At 37.9% G+C, this 17701-nt stretch overlaps 1 protein-coding gene across 5 annotated transcripts in view; it reads left to right on the top strand.

Moving 5' to 3' along the window:
* The first annotated feature begins 13844 nt into the window (after positions 1 to 13844).
* RTKN2 (rhotekin 2) overlaps positions 13845 to 17701 on the top strand; it is a 115853-nt gene continuing 111996 nt past the window's right edge. For 4 of the 5 annotated variants that reach the window (XM_070364506.1, XM_070364503.1, XM_070364505.1 and 1 more), the window contains exon 1: positions 14079 to 14434. Coding sequence is in view for 2 of the 5 variants with exons in the window: in XM_005896711.2 (XP_005896773.1) it covers positions 14375 to 14434 (60 nt within the window). In the remaining 3 variants the exon portion in view is untranslated. Of the gene's footprint in view, positions 14043 to 14078; positions 14435 to 17701 lie in introns of those variants that run through there. The other variant, XM_070364504.1, reaches the window with a different exon arrangement.

The raw sequence follows: 17701 nt of genomic DNA on the forward strand, positions 1-17701 counted from the left end.
AGACTGACATTTTATCTAGTTTTGTATAACCTTTTGATATTAACCTTGTTAATTTGGGGTTTATTGCCACAGAATTATAATGATGCTGAGGAATTACTTAATTCAACATACAGAAATTTACAAATTCTCTATGGAAGTATTGAGGCTGATGGTGAAGGTAAAGGTGGCAAGTCTTTTATTGTACTTTCCATTTGAAAAATTAGATATGTAAAATCAAGCAGGTAAAATCCTATGCTGGCTATACTTCTAATGGAAATCTTTCTCTAATAAAACCTGAAAATGAATTTAACAACACTGAGGCTGACTCTTTTTTTTTTTTATTTTTATTTTTTTTTTAAACTTTACATAATTGTATTAGTTTTGCCAAACATCAAAATGAATCCATCACAGGTATACATGTGCTCCCCTTCCTGAACCCTCCTCCCTCCTCCCTCCCCATACCATCCCTCCAGGTCGTCCCAGTGCACCAGCCCCAAGCATCCAGTATCATGCATTGAACCTGGACTGGCATCTCGTTTCATACATGATATTACACATGTTTCAATGCCATTCTTCCAAATCTTCCCACCCTCTCCCTCTCCCACAGAGTCCATAAGGCTGTTCTATACATCAGCGTCACTTTTGCTGTCTCGTACACAGGGTTATTGTTATCATCTTTCTAAATTCCATATATATGCCTTAGTATACTGTATTGGTGTTTTTCCTTCTGGCTTACTTCACTCTGTATAATAGGCTCCAGTTTCACCCACCTCATTAGAACTGATTCAAATGTATTCTTTTTAATGGCTGAGTAATACTCCATTGTGTATATGTACCACAGCTTTCTTATCCATTCATCTGCTGATGGACATCTAGGTTGCTTCCATGTCCTGGCTATTATAAACAGTGCTGCGATGAACATTGGGGTACATCTCTTTCCCTTCTGGTTTCCTCAGTGTGTATGCCCAGCAGTGGGATTGCTGGATCATAAGGCAGTTCTATTTCCAGTTTTTAAGGAATCTCACACTGTTCTCCATAGTGGCTGTACTAGTTTGCATTCCCACCAACAGTGTAAGAGGGTTCCCTTTACTCCACACCCTCTCCAGCATTTATTTTTTATAGACTTTTGGATCGCAGCCATTCTGACTGGTGTGAAATGGTACCTCATAGTGGTTTTGATTTGCATTTCTCTGATAATGAGTGATGTTGAGCATCTTTTCATGTGTTTGTTAGCCATCTGTATGTCTTCTTTGGAGAAATTCTATTTAGTTCTTTGGCCCATTTTTTGATTGGGTCATTTATTTTTCTGGAGTTGAGCTGTAGGAGTTGCTTGTATATTTTTGAGATTAGTTGTTTGTCAGTTGCTTCATTTGCTATTATTTTCTCCCATTCTGAAGGCTGTCTTTTCACCTTGCTGATAGTTTCCTTTGATGTGCAGAAGCTTTTAAGGTTAATTAGGTCCCATTTGTTTATTTTTGCTTTTATTTCCGATATTCTGGGAGGTGGGTCATAGAAGATCCTGCTGTTATGTATGTCAGAGAGTGTTTTGCCTATGTTCTCCTCTAGTGAGGCTGACTCTTGAGAGACAAGTGACTCTTGGTCAAGAGCTCTATCTTAAAAGCTAGATTTTGCTTTAAATTTGAAAAGAAAAATTGCTGCTTCTTCTTGAAAGAAAAAAAATTACTTTCTCAGTGGATAAATTAATATATTTGTTTTTTGGCAAGTGCAGCTGTACCACAGTGCAGTAAAGGGAGGTGTTTTATTTAAAAGACTTGGAACTGTCACAACCCCTGAGCTCCTGGCTGATTAATGCATCATTTATAAACTATGACAACTGGGTACCGAAGGCAGGAGAACAAGTGGCCCAGCAGGATCTTCAATACTAGGCGTCTTTTCCTTCTCACTCTCTTCTTTACATTTAACCGTCTACATGTCCAACACGACTTAGAACTTTCGGACTCACAGTTGGAAAGAGAAACAGTAGCAAGAACTTTTCATATATTTCTATTGAAATTGATGAACATGAGAAGATGGCCATTGGTGAAATCATGAATTGCAACCTGAGTGAAACCTTTGCCAATACTGTGAGTAGTCAATTCATGCCCTTCAGTAAATGTTGTCACCAAAAAGGTCACATCAGAAATTGACTTTGTGAAATGTTCTTTTATCAGATTTAGGAATTGCACCCCAAAATGCCTTTAGTAGTATATATCAATGTTCATACAAGTACATAATAAGTGAAAGCTAGCAATTTATCATATTACTAAAGATCTTTAGGAAGAGATTGCCAGTATGCCCTGGTTGCATATTAACTGTACCTAATAAGGAGTAAATTCTTTTGCTATTTTTATAACATTTTATAATCATTATGTGGCTCAGCTGGTAAAGAATCTGCCTGCAATGCAGCAGACCTGGGTTCGATTCCTGGGTTGGGAAGATCCCCTGGAGAAGGGAAACGCTACCTACTCCAGTATTCTGGCCTGGACAATTCCATGGATATAGTCCATGGGGTCGCAAAGAGTCAGACCCGACTGCGACTTTCACTTCACTTCATAATCATTACCTTATTTTAATCCTCTTCTATAAAATTGTGGACTAGAACTAGATAGATAATTTCTAACAACTTGTTTTAATTTCTAAAATTCTGTGATAAATCTTTTTTGTTCTGAAAGTCCTATGATCCATTTTAGCAATAGTCACAGAAATTCTGACCTAATAAGCCATAAAGAATCAACATCAACCTAGATCTCTTTTTTGCTAACACTGTTACAGGATAGATTTTACTTTGTATGGTAGGAAAACATAGTATAGCATCTATCTTATACATTTGGTGATAATTACTTAATCATTCTCCAATTCAAAATACATGTTGTAAGATCTTCTATTTACTTAACAAATCTAACCTGGCATTCTATTAAAATAAATTTTCTGGACCACCTACAATTTTTTCAGGGGGAAATATTTTGTTTGAATGATAAAAGTTGATTAACATGCTCAGTTTGAATAAAAAAGGTGATTAACATTCTTAATCAACAATTGGTTTCTCCTATTAATGAATTAAGATATAGGAAAAAAAAGATACACTAAGGGCTTTTAAGAATTTTGAAAATTGTCTCTATAGACATTTTCAACTTATAAAGCTCATTTTTGTTAAACTGCAGTGTATTAAAAAGTAACTTAAGACAATCCTGATTTCATTAACCATTATTTTTAATTTTTTTAATCTTATGAATTTGAAACAGTTAATAGAGGCAAATTTAGTTTCAGTAAACAAATGTAATGTTCAAAAGTAGAAACTAATTTCACATTAGGTAATAAAATACATATCATTTTGTATGTAATTTCTATAATTATCCTGAACATAAGAAACTATTAAGCAAAGATGTGAACTAGAATTCAATTAAATAAAAACCATGGAGAAAAATAAGATATTGGGCATTGAGAAGAAAGTTCTTTCAAGAAGGACATCACCTCATTTTTTCTTTTTTTTTGTATTTTATGTGTTCATTTTATTTTATAGTATTCACCTTTTCTATTTAATATAAATATCCTTTCTCAGCCCAGCTATATATAAAAGAATATTTTGGTTAGATATTTTTCAAATATGAATCAAGTGTATGATTAGTACATAGAATTCTTCAAAGTTTTAAAGCTACACATTAAGGAAGCTACACATTAAACCTGCAGGTAAAATCTCAGGTTTTATTTATACTATGCTAGGAAGAAAGAGTGACATCATTATGCTAACATCTACAAAGCAAAGAAATGAAAGCCCAAAAGGTGAACATACTGTCAGGACATAAAAAAGAGATGTATATCTGATGACTACATCCTCTAGCATGCACAAATATCCTTTGAAGAACTCAGAACTACATTATTTGAGTTAAAAGTGACTAGTTTCTTGTTGCGGAGAAGGCAATGGGACCCCACTCCAGTACTCTTGCCTGGAAAATCCCATGGATGGAGGAGCCTGGAAGGCTGCAGTCCATGGGGTCGCTGAGGGTCGGACATGACTGAGCGAATTCACTTCCATTTTTCACTTTCTTGCGTTGGAGAAGGAAATGGCAACCCACTCCAGTGTTCTTGCCTGGAGAATCCCAGGGACGGGGGAGCCTGGTGGGCTGCCGTCTATGGGGTCTCACAGAGTCGGACACGACTGCAGCGACTTAGCAGCAGCAGTTTCTTGTTGATACTATATACTTATTATACTTAAATTTCAACTAAAGAGTTTAATGAATGTTTTACAAATGAATATTTTTTCTGTAAGTAACAAAGAAATGATTGAAGAAGTAACTCAGAGTTTCATATATAATTATTCATCACACATCATCTTCATTACTATGTCAGCACCAGCCAGCATAGCACTTCACTGAAGTAGTACGGAGCCCTGCCCTCCCTGCCTGGCCATTCATAACACAACAAACGGCAAGCCAAAAACAACATTCCCATAAGACCCAGAATGTCTCTCACAAACACCTCTAGTGACCAGTTTGTGGTTGTCATTAACCAGTGCAGAACTGCTCAATATGCTCACACACTCTGCAAAGCGGTCACCGGATTCTCCTGTCTTTAGGTGCCCATAGAAAAGGGCATTTTTACAGGACTCTATGATTCATTCTTTCTAATGTGGGGATGACAATGGAAGATAGGGGTCAAGCCCTTGAAATTCAGAAAGTGGGGGTGAAGGAAAGGCAGATGGAGTTTGAAAACAAAGTTTAATCAGCTTGACTGATATTGGTAAACAAGCCATCTCAATTCTCACCTTGATATCACAAAACTGTCATATTTTCTAAGGCCAAAATAAACTTTATTTCTTCTAAAATTACCTTCAGTTTTACTTTTGTTAGTTACAACTCTTTAACTTACAATAAAATTTCAAAAGCATTAAAAACTTTTTAAAGAGGTTTCATGGTTATAAAAGAAGGTGTGCATAGTTATTTAGCTACTTTAGGTGGAAATATTACCACTTCAAGCTGAAATGATCAAGTCATCCATTCATTGTTACCTGATTTAAATATATTCTTGACTTTTCATAATTTCTCTAATTTTTTTTTCTGGAGATTGGCATTATACAGGGGAGAATAAACCAATCCAATGGTGTTAATGATACTACTGGTATATATTTGCACATGCTTTACATTTTTCACTTTCACAAATACTGGATCCAAAAAAAAAAAAAAAAATCCAGTGAAGCAGAGAAGGGAGAATGACTAATCCTATCACAAGTGAGAAAACTTACATTTAAAGAAGTCAAGTGACTTGGCATATAGATAGGTGGCAGGGTTAAGACTATAATGTAAATACCATCTCTTAGTCTTGTACTTGTATCTATCAAAATGGGCTGGGTAATGCTGTAGTGACAAACAATCCCCAGGTCCAGAGGCTCAAAACAACAAAGATGCATTTCTAGCTTATAATACATGTCCATCACTAGACGTCTATGGGTTCTCTAGTTCTCTCACTCTGAAACCCAGGGTATCGTACCATCCATTGTCTGTAAGGTTGCCTGTCACTGGGACACAAGGAAAGAAAATTATATCAAATCACACACTTGCTCTTAAAGCTGCTGGACAGACACTTCTGCTCACGATCCATCAGCCAAAACATGACTCTCAGGCAATTCTGACATACGCTACAATGTGGATGAAACTTGAGGACATTAAGCTATATAAAATAAGCTAACCATAAAATGATAAATAGTGTATGATTCCACTTATATGAGATACCTAGAGTAATCAAAACCATAGAGACAGACAGAAGAATGTGGTTAGCAGGGGCTAGGAGGAGAGAGAATAAGGAATATTTGCTTAATGGGCATAGAGTTTCAGTTTTGCAAGATGAAAAACAGGCAAATCTATGAGCAAGGGTACCAAACCAGAAATATTTTGTGAATGTCACTGATAATAACAGTGCCAGAAGGGCCTTTCAATGAGGTCATCAAGTTCAAAGAGCAAGCTCTATGGGTGATATATTACAGTTCCTACATCAGGAAGAAATTCACTTCATGTCTGGGTATGGCTTCTCTTGAACTATGAACTAAAAACCTATGAACTAAAAAGGCAAGTCATTTGTTCCCCAAACATCCAATACACACAGGTAAAATGTGCTCATGGTAACATCAATAACTGTTCCCTGGAGAAAAATGGGAGACACAGCAGTTACTGATATGTAGCAGGTGGGAAATCCCAGTAGGCAGATATTGTAAGGATCCTTTATCCCAAGAGGAGAGAAATGTTCCTTGATTAGACCTGAAAGGGGCTTTCCAGTCCATTTATTCTCCATGACTCTCTGTTATAACCTTTTAAAAATTCTGTCTTTCCATTTTCCTTTTTGGACACATTCAAAATGAACATCAGGGAATATGACCTTGTTGGGACATTGAACAGCTGTTCCTGGAGGCTATATTTACAGAAGGAGAAAGAGATAATACGGTGAGTTTTTCTTAAAATCAAATATGTGCAATTTAAGATTGCTTTTTATTCTGTAATTATTTACTTCTTCTATTTTTTGCTGTTCAAATATCCTTACTTGTGGACTTCAATATAAGCAGCACAGTGGATTTTGTGAATAATATTTTGTTTCCTGAAACCATTAAACATAAATTTGCAGGAACCATAAATTTTGCATAAAACATAACTTTTATAGCATTGCTGAGATCTCCAGAAAGAAAAATCTCTAAGGGACTAAAATCAGAATAATAGTAACCAACCAAACAAAAAACCTTGAGTTGAAACCAGAGCTGTAAGCTATATGTGCACACGTGTATGTACACACACACACACACACACACACACACACACACACACTCACATACACAAAGGGTTTTGCTGTCAGTGGCAAGTAGAAGGACCTGTACCTGAGATCCTTATAGTAAGCCTGAGAATCTGGCCTAACTGGTCTCAGGTACCTAGAGCCTTTTGGCTCCCAGAAGAAGCAAAGACAAATCCTCTCTGGAAGAAAGTCAAGGCTAGCCGAATTTGAACACAAACTTTAGTTCTGAAATGACAGAATAGAGAGAACAGAGGAGAGGCAACTTTTGAAGAGTTAATGCTTTAATGAAGAACATAAATCAAAACTTACAGGGTGAATATGTATACTTACGGAGATAAAGAAATCAACATTAGAAACATTTCCTTCAAATTGAGGAAGAAAACAAAAATGCCCGATATCACCACTTCAACACTATAATGGCCGCCTGCCTTAGCCACTGCAGTTAAGTCAGGTAAAAAGAATAACAAGAATTAGAAAAGAAAGAAACAAAATTGTTATGATTCACACTTAGTCATCTACATAGAATGCCCGCCCAAACCCATAGTTTATTGGGAATGATAAGAGAATTTAGCATGCTGCCTGCATGCACGCTCAGTCACTTCATTTGTGTCTGTGACCTCATGGACTACAGCCTGCCAGGGTCTTCTGTCCATGGGAATCTCAGGCAAGAATACTGAAATGAGTTGCCGTGCCCTTGAGATCTTCCCAACCCAGGGACTGAACCCGTCTATCCTACGTACTCCTGTATCACAGGAGAATTCTTTACCAATTGAGCGACCAGACAAGCCCTTTAGCATGGTTGCTGCTGCTGCTGCTGCTAAGTCACTTCAGTTGTGTCCGACTCTGTGTGACCCCATGGACTGCAGCCCACCAGGCTCCTCCGTCCATGGGATTTTCCAGGCAAGAGTACTGGAGTGGGGTGCCATTGCCTTTAGCATGGTAGCTGGATATAAAATCAACAGATGAAAATCAGTTTTATTTCTATACACTAATCACAAATAGAATACATATCTTTAAAGCTTTATTTCCAATATCGAGATATAGGAATCTAAAAATGGAACAAAAGATATGGAAGGCTTATGTAGAAAAAACTGTAAAACTTCAGTGAAAGACATTAAAGAAGATCTAAATTTGCAGCATATGTGATGTTCATAGATAGGAATGCCAATATCCTAAATATATCATTTCCTTCTAAATTCAGTGAGATTCTAATAAAAATTCCAACAGGCTTTTTTATTTTGTCAGAACTTGAAAAGCTGATTAAAAATGTTATGTGAGCAGTATCTTGGCCACTTTTGAAAAGAAGACAATGGTGAATATTCATAAGGAGAACCATTAAAGAACCAAAGTAGGAAGAAAAAGGTTTAGCCTAACTCATGGCACTAAGGTACGTAAAGAAAAAAAGTTACCTAGAGAAGGAGCTGGGTCCATTCTGGAAACTAGAGGTCCATATGAGAGACCATGTAAGGGTGGGTGCAAAGTGGAAGAAGAATTAGAGAAATATTTGAGGAGGTGAGTTTGCAGGTGTACGTCCTCTGTTAAACATAGATGTGTTTGGGTACTATAGCGTGATGCTATTAGATATCCAAATCAGAATTTTTTAAAACATTTTTGTGTAAAACACCTAAAAAAATTTGATCCCTTACATATATTTTAAGGTGTCATCTGTTATGTTTTAGCAGACATCTAAATAGTTACAAACGATGCAATTGCTGATGTATTGAAAAATTATAATTTAAAATTAAAACATTATATTTACTGTGTCCAATGGAACCCAAAATGCCAAAGACTCAGCCACCATTTAAATACATGAACAACTTCATCTGTAAGTTTTAGTGTTCCTCTTCCTACTTGAACTTGTATTTTTATTCCACTTCCTCCACAAAATTTTGTGCTTGTATAAAATATTTTTATGCTTAAGAGGTCTTTATTGCTCATCCTATCATGTTTCTCTGCCACAAACATACACATGTTAATTGGAATTTTAGATTTCATTGTCAAGAGTTTTCTTTTGGGTTGCATTATTAAAATTATTAGTAGTACCTAGCTGATAAAAACAAAATAAGTTGATTACAGATTATGATGAATCAATATTAAACATCAAAAGTAAAATTTTCCCAGAAATGAATCTCATGATGAGATGGATGAGCCTTTTCTTCCCTCCAGTTAGTTTATGTATCCACGGGTGAATATTAAATAATGCTAGAATGAGACAGCTTTTAATATCACGTCTACATCTGGTTTTCATTTTTATGAATGTAAGCCCTAAGCCTGTGGTTCATTGCTTACAGCAACATCAACACCAATAAATTTAATTGTCCCTTTGGCTCCCAGATGGTTTTTATACCCTGGGGCACACAATAGGAATGGGTGAATGTGATGCCCTTCTTTTGTCAAGTGGGAAAAGGTGGCTGTGAAAACGGGACCTACATGAAGCCTAGAGAGCAGGCAGGTTGTTATGTAGATCAATTTTAGGATGGAGAACATAAGTTGAAGACCATGATGGTGATTCCTTCAAAAGTGCCCATGCCTTTATAAACCTTGAAAAGTCTTTGTGTGCTATAGTTTGAGGATCATTGATTAAAATCTTAAAACTAATTCCTCTGGCTGATTGCTTGCTTGGTATGGAGCCCTCCGATTTTAATGCCATTCGAATATCCTAAGGCCTCTGTGTAATATGCAGGTCCTATTAACAGTAATAACTCAAATTGCACTTAATTTCATCCCCACCTACTGACAAAACCTCTCATCCTTTGCAAATTCCACCCCCTCCTCTCACCCAAGCTTTTAAAGAATGGCTCTTAAGTGTTCACAGATAAATCCACATGGCCAGATGGCCAGATGGCCAGTTCTCGTCTCTCACTGGGCACAGGCACCAATGTATTACAGCTGTACTTGTAACTTTCACATAGTATAATATGTACCGGAAATGAATTAAATGTAAATCTAATTTTGTAAGCCAAAAAAATGCATTATTATTTTGGTAAGTATCTTTTAAAATACCATACATTATCACCATTATTTAACTTATATAAGAATACTGTAAATATTGTAGCAATATTTCTTATTATGAAATGTTTGAGACATATAAAAGAATATTTAGGTAAGTTACCTACCAGGTAAACATTAAAATGTGAACCCATCACCTAACTTAAGAACTAAAGCATTAGCATTACTAAAGTGTGTTCTGATTCCATCCCATTGCCTCTCTCCCAGGGATTGTTACAGTCCTGAGCTTTGCTTCTAGCACTCTCTTATAATATAAACCTCTACCATATGTATGTATTCCTAAACAGTGTACTGTTTAGATTCTCTTAGTCTTACAGAAATTATATATTTTATATACTCCTCTTTAACTTGCTTCATTCAGTATTTCTAAGATTCAACCATGACATTACATGTATCTACGGTTTATACATTTTTATTGATATATAATATTTCATTGGGTAAATCACCACAATTTTTTTTACCCGTTCTCCTGAAATGAACTTTTGGCTTGCCTTAATATTTTTGTGATTGCAAGCAATGTTTCTGGCACACGATTGCAAAAAGTTATCTCAGGATGTACAGGCCTAAGAGTGGAACTGCTGGGCATTTGCATTTTCAACTTTACAAGATAGCTCTGAAGTTTTTTTCCAAAGTAATTTAACAAATTTACATCCCCTCTATCAGTATATAGTATCTTCTTGATTTGTATCTTCACCAATCCTTAGTATTATCAAACTTATTATCTACCAGTCTAGTGACTATAAAATAGTACCTCCATGTACAGATTAAAACTAATGATAAAGTCGAGCAACTTTTTACACATTTTGTCATTTGGATTTACTGTCCTGTGATACGTGCCTACCATAACTTTTGATCATTTTCCAGTTGGACTTTTCTGATCTGCAGGAATTTTGTCTATATAATCTAGGTATTAATTATTTTTCAGTGGTGAATGATATATTTTGACTATATCCAACCCCATTCATATAAGCTTTTCTCATTCAGTTCTCAGTGTTCCTTGGGTCGCTCATAGGCATTGGTGTTTTCTTCCTGCCTAACAATCCCTCATGTTTGTGTTGGATAATCAGTTTACAAAGCACTCTCACAAATCTTACCTCATTTGAGTACCTCAACAACTTTTAAAAGACAAGCTGGGTATTATTATACTTGTTTTATAGATAAGGACACTGAGTAGCTTGCCCAAGGTCATAGGGCTCATAAGTCCTCAGACTCTGTGTATATTCTTCTTATGATTATATGATGCTTCAGCTGTTTGTAGATTATGGCTTATTCATTTCAGAAAATGTTGCACCTCTGCTTAGCATCTTTACTTCAGTTCCTTCTTTTTTATGTATATAATTCAAGATACAGCTCTAGTCTGTGAGGTTCATTCTAAGTTCATTACCTTCAAGGTAACAGATGAGTAAAGGAAGCACCAAGACAATGTTTTTTAATGGGATTAAAAAAAAAAAAGAATGTTCAGGAGGATATTAGAAACCGCAAGTTACCTGTTCTGGGGCAAATCACGTTTTTAAAAAATGGGTCTATTATGTAAGAGTTGAGTTCAAATTTACTATTTTTCTTTCTCTTGGCCTTTTAGAGAGTTAACAAAAGGAGTATGGTTAATAAAGAGAAGAAAAATATACTTTAATATTTATTAGTAGTATCTAAATTGGCTGTCCATTTATGCCAAACTGATTTTCTGTTAATTAATTATTAAGTATTTGTGATATTAGCTATAACTGATACTTATATTAAATGTTGAACTTGCAATGGGAAGTGACATTGATAGGACAGTAATTCCATCACTCAAGCTCCGGCTGAAGCTCCTATGCCTGGGCAGTTCGGGGAGACTCTACCTTCTGTGGGAACCCAAGGAGGGTGGGCTGTTAGCTGTCAAATGAGAGACCCCCCAAGTGTTACCTCGCAAACATCTGAGATGGCGAAAGGTAGCACTTCTTACTTTCTAGGAGTTTTAAAATTCATTCATTCATTCACCCTCAAGCTGACCAAACTACTTCATGTGATATCTTTAATTTTTTGGTTTTCATGGATTATTCAATTTTCATGTACATCGCATACACCAGAGAAAACTATGTTTGAGGAAATTAGCAGCAATACCAAAGGACCTGAGTATAACTAAGGAAATAGCATTCCTACTTTGAGCTATTTTAATCACTGTATAATAGTTGTATCTTAAGCACTTCCTGAGCACATCCCTTGATGAATAATAAAGAGACAGAACCTCATTGTATCTTCTCCAAAAAGAATAGTTTTAATAGCAACTGTCTGTTCTACAGATAATTAATAAATATGACCTTTCCTAGGTCTCTTTTTCCTAGTATATCTCCAATTATATACCTGGTATTTACTCATCAAATATTCCTACCTCAGTGTCCAATTTAAAACTGGTTGGCTTGCTATTTTATTTTTGATCAGTGGCATTTTGCCCACTATAAAAAAGGTACTGAGCATCACTGTTAGTACTAGGGTTTTTATTTTTCTTGGCTTTTTCGTTTTTGGCACATGTGAATTTTGTTTTGTTAGAGACTTTTCTTGGTCTCTGATGATGGATTTAAAATTAATGGAACATCTGGTTTTGTGTGGGGATTATGTTATGACTGATGTATACTGGTTACTCATATATATATATATATATATATATATATATTTGATCTTTGCAAGGGGAAAACTACAAGAAATGAGTTTTATGCAATATATTTAAATATGTTCAGGGTAAACAATTTTTCAACTTTGGGTGAAAATACTTGCAACAGTTTAAGGTGACTGTATTTTACCTTAGGACAACTGTTGCATGCTAATTTGTGTGTGTGTGTAAACACTTCAAAACTGAGTTAAAAGATGCAAATTTAAAATTGGTTGCATGTCTAATGTGCTCCAGGTTCAGTAAATAAGCAATTATTTAAAAGACAAACCAAAACAAAAAACAATTGGCTGGCTTGGTCCTGTTTCCATGAAGTGATGGTTTCTCTAAGTATTTTGATCGAGAGCTGTGTGTGATATATGAAAAATAATATATGGCTGATATGAGCATCCAATATTTCTGGGTCAGGTACTATACTAGGCTCATGAGACTCACTTTGAGTAGGGGATAATTATACCACAAAGTGGTAAGTATAAGAGAGAGGTGTGCACTCAGAGAAGGGTACCTAATGACTCTGGAATGCAGATCTGTATTTGGAAAAAATGAGTTGAACTCTGTATCAGTAGCTTTGAGCTCTATGTATTTTATGGTTTTGTGTAAGGATGTAGGTCATCATCCTTAATGACTCATACATTCCTAATGTAAGGAGAGGGCCATTCCTAGATGGGCAGCTTCTAGAATCACTGGTTCGGGGCCTCAAAGAGGCAAATTACCCTTATGAGAGAAAGGGCATCCTTTATATTTTCACAAGATCATCTTCAGACTAACTGGTTTAAAAAAGCCTTGTGGATGTGACCACATAATTTTATATCCACTCTAACTAGGCCAAGCCAAGATCCGTGGAATATTGATTGGGACAACAGACGCAAACAAGGACTGTCTCAGGCAAACAAAAAATGTTGAATGTTTCATTTTACTTATGGAATGAAAAATGCCCTAGGCCTTTAAGAGATGAGGGTGGGAAGGTTGTTTTGATAGATTCTTCCCTTAGGAGAAAAAACATGTTAGAAGCCAAAGAAGCTTCTGTTGCTTTTTCAAGAGGACAGTGGGGTTTTAAAGAACTTACAAAGGCCTGAAATCTTTGGCACTTCAATTTTGACTTTTAAAGATTCCATATTTTGGCATTATAATTAATTCCCAATAATTAATTTCCCAATATAATTAAAAGGGTCTTTATATTGGTCTTTAGGGACAGCAAGAAATCAGAGTCTGGGGAAATAATACCTCATTCTGTTGTCACTTTGGATGTTGGTGGGGAAAGAGTAATGAAAGGGTTTTTTCCAAGAAAGAACAGACTACTTAGCAGCGGGGAGGGGCATCTGGAATTACAAAGAAACATTGGGGACAAAAGAAAAAGGCTTGTGAAATGCCTGTCACGACGTCTCACCAGCCTGATTAATAAGGCCGTGGTTTCTAAGTGACCTCGGGTGACAATCTGCGTTGTTTGAGAGAGTGATCGCTGAGGGCAGTGTCACTTGGTTTTCTGGAATTGAGGTTGTCTGTGGGAGTCCAAGGACTGCAGCGTTGGGTCAGCTGACCCTGAGAGCTCTGGCGGGCCTCGGGTGAGATGCAGGCCGAAGGCTCCGCGCACAAAAGGCTTGCCTCGAAGACCACCAGCCTAAACCAGGCTTCCCGTCAGGTGCGTTCAGTGGGCTTTGCTTGCCCCACGACCCCGCCCACTCCTGTCCCAGGCCCGCCCACACCGCAACCTCTCCCTTAAGTGGGCCAGCTGTTCCCTACTTCCCAGCCGGCGCCGGGAACTCGGGTCTCGGCAAACTTGAGACACGGGCTGCGCGGGGTACCCTCTGCGCGTGCGCGCACGCCGGCTCTTAGCCCCCTCGCCCCCTCCCCTGCGCTGGGACTTGGTACAGCCGTGGCGGCGGTTGGCGTCCTCCGCGGCTCCAGCCAGGGGCGGGCTTTTCAAACCTTAGCTTCGGAGTTGTGCCGGCGGCCCTAGCTGTGACGCTGGAGATGGAGCGGCACCTCCTGAGGGGACACGAACTCCGCGCGGCGGGGCCTGCGGCCCAGCAGGTGAGTGAGGGAGGGGCCGGCTTCAGGTCCTCAAGAGGTAGTTCTGTCTGGACGACGGGAAGAGCCCCAGTCCGCGTCTCTATTCAGCCGAGGTCAGAAACAAAAGGAAAAAGTAGGCGACTGCACTTTGGGGGCCCTAGTGGACCTTGGAGATCTCCCTATTCCCACCTCCCCACCCTCGCCCCCAGTTTCTTAGAAAACTGGCCTGGAAGCGGGAAGCGACTTTTGGACGCACCTGCCCCTCACCCCTCCTCCCAGGATTGGGACCTTGTCTTTTTGCAAGTGTGGCTGACTCGGGGGACTGGGAGCCCCAGGATTTTCCGGAAGCCCACCCGAGGCCAGTGGAGAAGTTTGCTTGTTACTAGATTTGATGTAAAGCATAGTTACTGTAGATGCTGTGGGGCGGGATGGAGAAGCAAACTGGAACATCTGAACTTGAGAAACAGTTGGTCTGCTAGTGGATTCTTTTATTATTTCTTGGCATTTATTGAAAGATTATACTTTCCACTCTCAACCTTTAAAGAATACTTAAAAGATGGGGCTTGAAAGAAAACTCTGCCTTTGAATGGGATATCCACTTCCAATTTAATCTCCAGTTTTACCTATTTCTGAAGTAGGTTAAACCATATGAAATTCCCAGTTTTGTAGATCAGAATTGGTAGAATATTAGCAATTTCGTATGGTCCAACCTATTATCTTTGCTTAGAAACCGATTTTCTTTTCTGGAAATCTTAGAATCCTCAGCAGATACAAAATTATTAGAAAGTGTTCATAATGGTGTGAAAACTAAAGCATGACATTTAGTCTTTCTGCAGAGAGTGCAGTAGCTTTATCGGTAATTTATACTGCTTTATGGCAGCATTTTAAAAGTTTCTAACATTTCGATGCAGTGTTTCTTTTTCTATCTCGTTGTGTACCTTTTTTAAACTGTAAATTTGGTATCCAGCTGGGTCGCTCACTGCTTAAAAGCCAATAAAGAGGCAAGGTTGGTGGAAAGGAAAGTTTACTTCATTTTGGAGGCCAACAAAGAGTTGGGGAGGGCAGTTGTTGTTCTTTAGTCCCTCAGTCCTTCCACTCTTTTGTGACACTATGGGCTGTAGCCCACCAGGCTCCTCCATCCATGGGATTTCTCAGGCAGGAATACTAGAGCGGTATCCACTCTAGTATTTCCTTCTTCAGGGGATCTTCCTGACCCAGGGATCAAACCTGTGTCTCCTGCAATGGAAGGCAGATTCTTTACCTCTGAGCCACCAGAGAAGCCCTGGGGGAGGGCGGACTCGTATTCAAAGGCTGACTTCACCCCAGTGACAAGTGGCCAAAAGCTTTTATAGGCAGAGGGAGGGGGCTGCATGCAGAAATAGCACAGTCAGCTTGGACAGTCATCTTGAAATTGTCATTGGTAGTCTGACCAGTGGCATCTTGATTGTTTTAAATAGTTAAGCTTCACTTCCAGGGTAGGTTTGTTCTCATTTCTTTGAGACCAGTTCTTGGAGTTATGGCGGCTTCTGTAATGGCTACTGTCTGGTCTTGTATTGACAGCTTGTTCTGCCTGGTTGGGGTTTCAGTATCCATAAGACAGCTCATGGGATATGGCTTAGAATATTATCTATAGCCCTTGAGAAGGAATTAAATGGCATTGACTTTCCTTACTAACTAAATTATTGATATTATTGTTTTGTCCCGTTTTCAAGCTTTTCTTTGCTTCTGTATTTTCTTACTTCTCTGATTAAACTTATTGTTAAGCTAAAGATGTTTCACAGGCAAAAAAGGCAAGCTGAGGACGTGGGGGGCAGGGACCTTAAGGGTCCTGCTCTGTTTCACTTCGATCGTACTAATTATTTTTTAAAATTTGATTTCTAGTGAATTGGTGGTATCTTGAGGCTCTTGCATTTATCACATAGGTGTTGGTGGGGCTGATCAGGCGTACTTATTGAGTTGTGTGTAGCAGCAGTATTTTGGAATGGTACAAAAGAGATGAGAATAAGGTCATTAAAGAAGTTTTATGTGGAATGACAAGAAATACTTAAATATACATAAAGGTGAGATTATTTACATGTAGGAAAGTACAATACTTAATGATTTCATAGGTAGCAACAAATTAAGATAATTGAGTTGTGGAATTCCTTCTGTTTGGATCGTGGAGAAAAATTGCAAATAGTAATAGGCTGTAATCTAACAGGAATATTGAGGGTCAGTAAAAAAATTTTATACTTGACTAACACTGAATTTTTGTATTTCCTTTGATATTAATGAACCTGCCATAAGATAGGCCCAAAGATTCTGAGATCATCACTCACTAGTATAACTTCTCTACTTGAACGTTAGAGTTATCTGTCACTACTCACAGCATAGAATATTGTCTTTGAAGTCTGATTAAGGTAAACTCCAATTCTGCTTGTTGTGGAACCTTGCATAAGTTAGCTGTCTTTTCTAAGTTGCAGTTTCTGCAGTTGCAGAATGGGAAAATTGCTTATTCTAGAGAGTTGTTGGAATTTGAGAACCTCTTTAAAGTACTTAATGGACTTCCCTTGTGGCTCAGATGGTAAAAGTGTCTGCCTACAATGCAGGAGACCCCAGTTCGATCCCTGGGTCAGGAATATCCTCCTGGAGAAGGAAATGGCAACCCACTCCAGTACTCTTGCCTGGAAAATTCCATGGACGGATGGAGGAGCCTGGTAGGCTACACTCCATGGGGTCGCAAAGAGTTGGACACGACTGAGCGACTCCACTTAACAGTACCTAGCACTCATACATGCTTGAAAGATGACTAGTTTTGTTACTACCTTTGTCCCATTTATCCGAATACTTGGAACAGCCACCTACCTTTTCTTATAAATGTTTAAGCTTTTGCAGTCTTTATAAAAATTAAAATTCAAGGCATACTTTCTCATTGCAGAAAAGTAATCATAGAAACATGAATTTATGAACTCTTTCTCTAGTTCCATTCCCCAGAATGAGCATTGTTAACAATTTCCAGACTTTTCTCTGTACATAAACAATTCTTAAAATACACACTGTTTCTTTTGGAAAGAATGTATCTGTATATGCCATTTTGGAGTCTTTTTCATTGTAGTCTCTCGGTTAACATGGTTTAACTATATGCATTAGGTGGGTGTAGGTTCTATCTGGATTCATGCAGTTTTGTTTTTTTTTACCAGCTGCCAGCTTCGTTTTTCTTTTTCTTTTTTTTAGTCAGTGCTTGATTCCACCGCTCTGGCATTTTCTTTGTTCTTCCTTTGTGTGCCATTCTAGCTCTTAAAATTTAGT

The sequence above is a fragment of the Bos mutus genome, chromosome 28, assembly GCF_027580195.1.
Source record: "Bos mutus isolate GX-2022 chromosome 28, NWIPB_WYAK_1.1, whole genome shotgun sequence".
Lineage (NCBI taxonomy): Eukaryota > Metazoa > Chordata > Mammalia > Artiodactyla > Bovidae > Bos > Bos mutus.